The sequence below is a fragment of the Sapajus apella genome, unplaced genomic scaffold, assembly GCF_009761245.1.
Source record: "Sapajus apella isolate SASKATOON/1434 unplaced genomic scaffold, GSC_monkey_1.0 scaffold79, whole genome shotgun sequence".
Classification (NCBI taxonomy): domain Eukaryota; kingdom Metazoa; phylum Chordata; class Mammalia; order Primates; family Cebidae; genus Sapajus; species Sapajus apella.
Window position 1 is genome coordinate 9,777,841 of NW_022437019.1, and position 8,911 is coordinate 9,786,751.

General features: G+C 43.3%; 1 protein-coding gene and 1 long non-coding RNA gene across 5 annotated transcripts in view; one reads left to right on the forward strand and one right to left on the reverse strand.

Moving 5' to 3' along the window:
* The window catches only part of ATP10B (ATPase phospholipid transporting 10B (putative)), a 297,777-nt gene that overhangs the window by 248,527 nt on the left and 40,339 nt on the right, over window positions 1-8,911 (forward strand). For 3 of the 4 annotated variants that reach the window (XM_032252732.1, XM_032252729.1, XM_032252730.1), the window contains 4 exons: window positions 39-164; window positions 3,853-4,053; window positions 5,515-5,595; window positions 6,944-7,048. In XM_032252732.1, the coding sequence (XP_032108623.1) occupies window positions 39-164; window positions 3,853-4,053; window positions 5,515-5,595; window positions 6,944-7,048 (513 nt within the window). The remainder of the gene's footprint in view (window positions 1-38; window positions 165-3,852; window positions 4,054-5,514; window positions 5,596-6,943; window positions 7,049-8,911) is intronic. The other variant, XM_032252731.1, reaches the window with a different exon arrangement.
* Window positions 1,208-3,853, reverse strand: LOC116533102. Its single transcript, XR_004261084.1, has 2 exons — window positions 3,628-3,853; window positions 1,208-2,036 (listed from the first exon to the last, which is right to left on the reverse strand). It is a non-coding gene; the product is annotated as an uncharacterized LOC116533102 (long non-coding RNA).

Below are 8,911 nucleotides of genomic sequence, written 5' to 3' on the forward strand. Positions count from 1 at the left end.
CATGGATGGAAGCTGATGTGTCTGCTCTCCCCTCTCAGGCCGTCATGTCCAGCGACTTTGCCATAGCCCGCTTTAAGCACCTCAAGAAGCTGCTGCTTGTGCACGGCCACTGGTGTTACTCGCGCCTGGCCAGGATGGTGGTGTACTACCTCTACAAGAACGTGGTGAGTAGCCTATGGCACCCTCCCACCCAGGCCTTGGCAGTCCTTGCCATGGGGCCAGATCTCCCCCCAGCAGTGGACAAAGCACCTCAGCATCATAAGGGAATGAGTCAGGCTGGCATGGTATTGGATCTTGAAACTGTTCCTTAATAGCTCTGTGACCTCGAGCTAGACTCTTCACTTTCTATTTTTGTGAAGTTATTGTGAGAATTGGCAATGCTATATGAAAATCACCTGGCACAGAGAGGGCACAAATGGCTACAAGTGTGGACTCTGGAGTCAGACACGTAGGGTTCAAATCCAGACTCCCATATATAGTAATGTCGCTAAATTTCAGTTTCACCATCTGTAAAATGGGGGTGGTGATAGTACCTTTTTCATATTTGCTACGAGGATTAAATGAGAGCTTGTATATAAAGTGATCAGCATATCATAATCATCTATAAAATTAGCCATTTTTGGTTATTGTTGTTGCTGTCATTACTCTTGGAGTTAAATCTCATAAATGAGATTATCTTAATGTGACAAAGAAGGATTTGAAGAGCTAGTCTGACCTGTGTCTTAGATTTCCTCTCCGTATAGAGCCAGCTCAATGCAAGAGCTATACCCCATGCCTTGGGAGAGTAAAGGTGAAAAGCACCTCACAGAATGTAAGGCTGAAGCCCATGGCTCCAACTTGAGACGTGCACATCACTTCAGTGCCCCTGAGCTTTATTTCAGGAAGTTCCTAGAGGGCAGGGTGCTAAATGAAATATCTACTTGGCAAAGATGTTTGAGGTGCAGAGATTGTCTGGGCAATCTTACTGGACTCCAGCATGCTGTGTGACCTTGAAGAAACTGAGGCACACAGAGATTAATTGGTCTTTTCATCAATAATATGGGGAGACTGTGTCAAGAGGCCTTAGTGTCAGAGCTCTGAAAAGCATATAGCCCCATACAAATACAAACAATAAGTTGTGTCTCCTAACGAGTATGTTGGTTTCTGTCTTGTTGATGAGGGCCCAAAGCAAACACAAAGCAACTGAAGAATGAAAACTGTCAGAGGGTTCTTGTTTGAAAAGTCCTTTATTAACAGTGGGTATAGGAAGAAGTCAGAACTCTGCTACACTAAGGGAGGAAACAAAAGACTGAGTTTTTCATTATCTAGTTCAAAGCCTTCGAATAAACCCCAAGATCCTCCAAACAGAATTTGACTCCTCCTTGAATAAGTAAAAGGAGAGTATTAAGGCCAGGGTGGTGGAAGAGAAATATTAGCCAGGTAGCAGCTACAAAACTGCATTTTTTCTCTTGCTCCAGTCTTTCTTTCAGACTGACACCGTCACCCTTGCTCAGAAGTGACTTTCTGTGCAAAGTTCAATGTATATGTAAATAAATAGCGTGATAAAAGCAATGCAAATTCAATCAACTCGATGGCAATATTATCTCAGCAAGTCTACGCAAACAAGTCACTCCATCTGACTAGAAGCTCACTTTGAGAGTGAAAGACTGTTTACTTAGAATTCAAAATGCCCCCCATTTAATTTTTTTGGCAGCTCAAGGAATAATTCTTTTGAATAAGCACAGCCTCTTCTCTGCATTAAATTTGTGAAATAGAAAAGAAAATGTTTCCAACCAGCCATGCTGTCAAAGCTTAAATGATATTTATTTCCAGCCCAATGCCATGCTCAAAATTGCGATACTGATGCCACATTATCTCCCTGTTGTAATTAGAAGGTGGAGAACTATGACTTCCACATCCGAAACCAATTTCAGAGGGGATTAAAACCTGGCCTGCTCTGAAATTTGAACAATGAATTAATTACTGCACTGTAGCTTCTTGATAGAAAGAGCAGGCGTCCAATCTCAGCGATGCTGCCACAGGGTTCGATGCACTCCCTGCAAGGTACAAAAGATTCCAGTTAAGCAGAAGTGAAAAACAAGCAAGATCTTACCAGGGCCTCAGAAGGAAAGAAGCACTCTGTAATGCTAAAACTCCAGGATGAGTGTTAGAATAGAGCTAAGATTAACTACGTCAATTGAAACAGCAATTGAATGTCTGCTGTGTGTCAGGAACAGGGCTGAGCCATGGGCATAGAGCAGGAATCGAGCCATTCATGACCCGCGGGAGGCTTCCTGTCTACATCTGGGCTCAGGAAGCTTTTTCTTCAAAGAGCTAGACAATAAATACTTTCAGCTTTGCAGGCTGTACATGTCTAGAAGAATCTAACTGTGTAAGTCAAAGACAGGACCGAGAAAGTTCAGAGGTGGTTAAAGAGAAAGAACTTTGAAATTTCACATGCTGATTGATTGTACCACTCTCTAGCTCTGAATTTGGGCAAGGGGCAATGGTATCTCAGAGTCTTGGATTCTTCATCTGTAAAATGGGTCTAATAATGTTAATATTATTGTTAATATCAATATGTGATATATTAGTACAATATATAGTACTATTCCTCCCATCCAAGTACTAACCAGGCCCGACCCTGCTTAGCTTCCAAGATCAGACGAGATCAGGTGCGTTCAGGGTGGTACGGCTGTAGACAGTACTATTCCTATCAGCTCAGTGATATTAATCTTGCAAGGTTGTTAGAACAAACTATCACGTGTATTGCACATCCAATGATATACTAGATGCTAATATACTGATGTTTATCTCACTCCTGGCACATAGAGAAGGTCAAATTTTATAACTGATGTTACTACAACTAATAGCCCCTCCAAAATAACATTGACCCAGCAGTTTAGAAATAGGAGTTCCAGCTTGAACAAAAAACTGCTGGATGATTCCTTGCAAGACCCTTCACATCTCTGTGCCTCTACCCCACATAATTGAGATGTTCTAGTCCTAACTGCTGGACCAGCTGCTTCTATGTGTGACCTTGGTCAAATCACCAAACCATATTGCAAAATGGTAGACAATAACAGTGACCCAGCCCATCCACAAGAGAGGAGATCTTGAGTGGGGAAAAGTTTTAGAAAAAAAATGAACAATGTTTTGGCAGATTTTCTCATTCACCCTTCTGAGCTGCATGACCATTAGGAAAGTATAGCGAAGTCAACCTTCTCACAAGGTCATCCTCCTACCAGGTGTCCTGCTCATGGTTCAGTCTTTCTATTACCCCTTCGTCAGTGACGTCCCTTTCTATTACCACTTTACCACCATTCATATTTCACATGCCATGGTCTAAGTACTACTATTCCCAGCTGACAGAGGATAAAACGTTTAGAAAGGTTAAGCAGTTTGTCTAAGATCACACAGCTAGTAAGTGACAGACTGGGGATTCAAAACGAGGCCTCTCTGCCTCCAAAATCTGTGCTTTTAACCACCATAGTACAGTAAGTCCTCACTGAGTGTCATCAATAGGTTCTTAGAAACTGATGTTGAATGAAACAGTTATTCCAGAACTTTCCCTACATTATTTCGCTTGAAGTTGTAGTTTCTAAGAATTTATGGGCAATGTTAAGTGAAGACTTACTGTTCACTCACCTTAAACAAGTTGGTGGAGTTTCCTTCAGGTCCTGAAGAATGTTAGTAGTGATAGTAGTAACAGCAGCTACTGCTCTAAGGATTAGAATTATCTCTAATCCTTACATAACCCTGCGTGAGGAATGAGGAAACTGCCACTCCAGTAGCTCCCAGAGCTCCCAGGCAGCAGCTGGTGACCGGCTGCACACGGGTTCTGACTCATAAGGCCATACTCTTTGTCTGCAGTGCTATGTCAACCTGCTCTTCTGGTATCAGTTCTTCTGTGGTTTCTCCGGCTCCACCATGATCGATTACTGGCAGATGATATTCTTCAATCTCTTCTTTACCTCCTTGCCTCCTCTCGTCTTTGGAGTCCTGGACAAAGACATCTCTGCAGAAACACTCCTGGCATTACCTGAGCTATACAAGAGTGGCCAGAACTCTGAGGTAAGGGGACCCCTCCACCAAGGGTGGTGACTTCAGGTTCTTACTGACTTCTTCCTCCCCCATGGAGGCATCAGAGAAAGAGCTGTATGCAGGGGTCAGAAGCCTGCATTCTGACCACTGTTCCATCACTTTGAGTAACTCCTCTCTCCCTTTCTGACCTATTTCCCATTTGCTATTGAAGGTGTTAGACCAGACTAGTGGGTATTTTAATTATTTCTTAATTAAATCACACATTAATATGGGACTGCCCTAGTGGAAGGGGAAGAGGCATGAGGAAAGATCCATCCCTTTCAGCAGACCCCTCCAGGATCTGAGATACAGCGAGAGAACCCCCAAAGCCCAGTCTGGGAATCCTCGGGATTTACAGCTACTTTGCTTTTCACTGGGTAAGGTACACAAATGCTTCTCTTTCTTATTAGGGAAGGCAAAACTTAGAACCCAAAATTACATGTGTTTTAGGACTTGCTGGTATCAAATAGACTAAGGCAGGCCTGAGAAGCCATCTGGTGTCTTCCTAGAAGGCCCGGAGGGGCCACACTGCAGCACTGAATGATTTGGAGAAGTCAGACAGCAGGCACTCCCAGCACCAGCAAGAAGTTGGATCAAGGGACCCTGAATGCCTCGAAAAGGGAGCTCTGGGAAGAGGGACTTTGCAATGCCAGAGAGTATCTTTGCACCTGGAGGAAAGGAGGGCAAAGCCAAATGTGGTGTTTCAAAGCTGGCAATTATTTATAGACAAGCAGCAAGCCCAGTTGTAACCCAAAGACAAGAGGAGAAAGCGACACAGCAGCCCAAGCAGCCCAGACAAAGGGGGTGTGGTAGGAGTGTATGTTCATCTTGGTCTCTTCTAAGTTTATCTTTCTCATCAACATGCTGGCTGCATAACAAATGTATCTAAAAGAAGTTAATGAAGCAAAACCCAAAAATGGTAAAGGTTTCACTTTTCCCAGGGAAGGCACAAAGATTGAAGTTGAGCTTGAGAAACTCTTGGGAATCCGTGATTCAGGGCTATGATTGGGATCTCTCTTTCAGATGCCACTTAGAAATTTACAATCTCTACACTTACCAAGTTTGTAGTAGCACTAGAAATACAGCAAAGAGTGATAATAATGAATAACCAAGTACTTGCTAGGCACTAAGTCCTGAGTACTTACTAGGTACTAAGTCACAAGTGCATTTAGTCCTCTTTAACTCCAAGGTAATAGGCCGTATTATTTTTGCCCACATTTCATGGAAGAAAAATAGTTAGTTCTCTGAGCAACTTAGTAATGTTCACGAGGTTATACAGTTGAACTGAAGTCTGTCACCCCCAAGTCTGTGCTCCTAATTACTCCATTTTATTGCCACAAATACAAGAGTTAAGTGTATGGTTGCCTGTCCCAGCCGCTGCAAGAAAGTTGCTTGCAAAGAACAGAGGCTTCCTATAAGAGTGGTAATTACTGGTGTGTTCTCTCCTGGCAGTGCTACAACCTGTCGACTTTCTGGATTTCTATGGTGGATGCATTCTACCAGAGCCTCATCTGTTTCTTTATCCCTTACCTGGTAAGTTGTATAGTCCCATTCTAACCACATACATTGCAGAGAGGAACTGGTCCTTTTTATATAAAGTTCCAGACTAGTAGGGTCTTTCTGGACACTTTAGAGCAGAGGCTCACACTGGTGACCTGCAAGCTACATCCAACCCAAGATGTGTGAAAAGTCAAAACACTACCTTAAGATTTTGGTTTCTGCTGGCACTTGAAAAACTGAAAGCTATATTTATACTGGATCTTTTTTTTCCTCATAGCAAAAATCTAGACTTGACTTTGGAGCTGGGCTCACCGCTTAAACATATTCTTTAGTCTCTACCACTCCCCTTTGTCTTACACCTGGCCATCTTTTCTCATTAACTGTTTCCTACTTCAACACTGAAGGTATTTGAATTTACTACCCTTGATTTTTATATAGACTTAAGGAAGATTAAGGAAGCTAGTGTTCAGGCAGCAAGTTCTGATAATGAGGTACTACATTATCTGAAAAAAAAATAGCAAGAATGCAGATAGCAAGGGATACCAGCCCAATCTCAATTTGATTCCTCTGTTTAAATAGTGCAAATTTAGGTAGCAAACAATATATATATTCTTTCTGGACATAGGGAACAAGATGGGAAGCAGTTACCACCAGGTAAACACTGTTGCTTATCCAGTCTCTGGGTTCATATTCTTTCATAATTAGCAAGGTTACGGAATTAGAGGAGGCAGGGGTCTTGTGCTTTGCTTGAATTTCCTGGCTTAAAATACCCTCCCTGGCCAGGTCTCTGCTTGGCTTTCCTGCTTTATCTTTTTCCCTTGAAGACGTGCTACAGACCTACAATGTAGGACTCTTTGGAGTTCTACAAACCTCTGTGTTCACCCTTAGTTCTGACCTTTGCTGAAACTGCATTTACCCTCTCTTTCCAAGTGATTAACTCCTCTTATTCTGATCTCAGCTGATCTATCCTCTCTTCTGTGTTTCCAGGGTACCTTGTACTTGCCTCTATTACTTCCTTAAATTGTCCCACATCTGCCCTGCTAATAGACAAAACTCATTTTGTAGGCAAACACAGAAGTATCCTCAGCTGTTAGCATAGTGTTTGATGGGCTTTCAGTGAATTCTTCCTTCATTCATTCCGCAATGGTTTTACAATCCCCATCTTGGCTTACTCTTGCAAACACCATTTCTAAATTAGTCCTATCAGTTCCTTTCTTGTCTCGATCTGTTCCACGGATCAGTACCACGTGGATAGCAGCTAGGTACCTCCTCCTTCTCCATTGACAACTGCCTTCATTGATGCTTTATAATCATGGTGTCAAAGCCAAGGTTTTAAGTCCACAGGCGTATCTGATAATGACTGTCTGTTCCTCCTCTGCAGACCTATAAAGGCTCTGATATAGACGTCTTTACTTTTGGGACACCAATCAACACCATCTCCCTCACCACAATCCTCTTGCATCAGGCAATGGAAATGAAGACATGGGTAAGTGTCACTGAGCCCCCTTGGCTTAAAAATAGTGCTCCTGTCCACTGACTATACTCAAATTTCTGAATTGTTTCACTCTGTGTTATTTATCCACTCAATAAATACACACTAAGCTCCTACCTACGTCCCACCTGTACAGAGAAGAAAGAGGTTAAAAAGATAAAATTCTGGCCTCAACTTGCTTTTCATCTAGCCAGGATGTTAAAACACATATAAAATAAGGAGACAATTAGTTGCAAAAATAGATAATACCAATTGATAAAAGGTTCAGGGATATGGCCAGACACGGTGGCTCACGCCTGTAATCCCAGCATTTTGGGAGGCCAAGGTGGGTGGATTACCTGAGATCAGGAGGTTGAGACCAGCCTGGCCAGCATGGTGAAACCTTGTCTCTACTAAAAATAAAAAATTAGCTTGGTGTGGTAGCAGGCACTGGTGATTCTAGCTACTCAGGAGGCTGAGGGAGGAGAATTGCTTGAACTCGGGAGGTGGAGGCTGCAGTAAGCCAAGATCCTGCCACCACATTCCAGACTGGGTGACAGAGCATGACTCCATCTCAAAAAGAAAGTTCAGGGGTGTTTCAGAGACAAGGAAAACACTGACCGTACATACCTAAGGCTGTGTTAGGAGGGAATTCTACCTATTTAATTTTAATTTTAGGGTGAATAATTAATTAGAAACCTACCTCCAGGTATCCATATCTCAAGCATATTCAAATATCACATTTTGATATCTAAGAAGGCACTGTCACTTTTTTGACTGGATTCTTCTATTCAGTGATAACTATAAAAACAAATAGCATACAATTCTATGCCTGGTGTCTCTACATGATTAGCATGTATTATTTAATCTCCTGGAGCCCTGTGTGTTAGGTCTTTTTTTATTCCCATTTTACAGATTTAGAAATACGGTAGATGCAATAAGGTTAAATTTGCCCAAGCAGTGCAAGATAGAAGCAAGTTTTGAACCCTGGCAGTTTAATGTGAGCCGTTAACATCCATGCTAACAGTGTAAGTAGATAAGATTGAATGGTACACGGGGACCACTTTACAGAAAGATTTGTCCTTAGCCATGCTGAAATGTCTTTCTGGACACACTAGTATTAAAAATTTGGAAAATGGGAGAGAGGATCCAAGATGGCCATTTAGGAAGAGCTCAGGATTGCAGCTCCCAGTGAAAGCGCAGAGGGTGAGTGGACGCCGCATTTTTATTGCCCACAGACTAGGAAATTCCCGGGCAGAGGAGCTCCACGGTCGCCAGCGCGGCTGTTTCGGCCAGCGCGGCTGTGCCGGCCAGCGCCGCTGCTTTGCCCCGCGCGGCTGCTTTGTCGGCGCCCCGGAGCCGCGGTTCTCCGTACAAAATACACCGGTCCCGGGGCCCTTTTGGCTGGTGATTGGAGCCACGGGAAGTCGCCCATGTGCCTGTTTAAAAAGGGGACTGAGCAGAGAACCAGGACAATAGATTCCAGGACAAAAAAAAAAAAAAAAAAGGCGCCACAAACCTCAGTGCCGCTGTTTAAGCCAGCGCAGTGAGTGGCTCCAGGGGAAAACAAACAGACCCCGGCGCCTCTTCAACAGGCGACTGGAACACCAACTTAAAAAAGGCTCTAAGGCAGGGAGCCAGGCGATCAGGCTCGGGTGGTCCCACCCCCACAAAAGAACAGCAACCAGGAACTCTGGATTGAGACTTTCTTTTTTTTTTTTTTTCCCCATTTATTTATTTTATTGCATTTTAGGTTTGGGGGTACATGTGAAGAACAGGCAAAATTGTTGCATAGGAACACACGTGGCAGTGTGATTTGCTGCCTTCCTCCCCATCACCTACATCTGGCATTTCTCCCCTTGCTATCTCTCCCCAGCT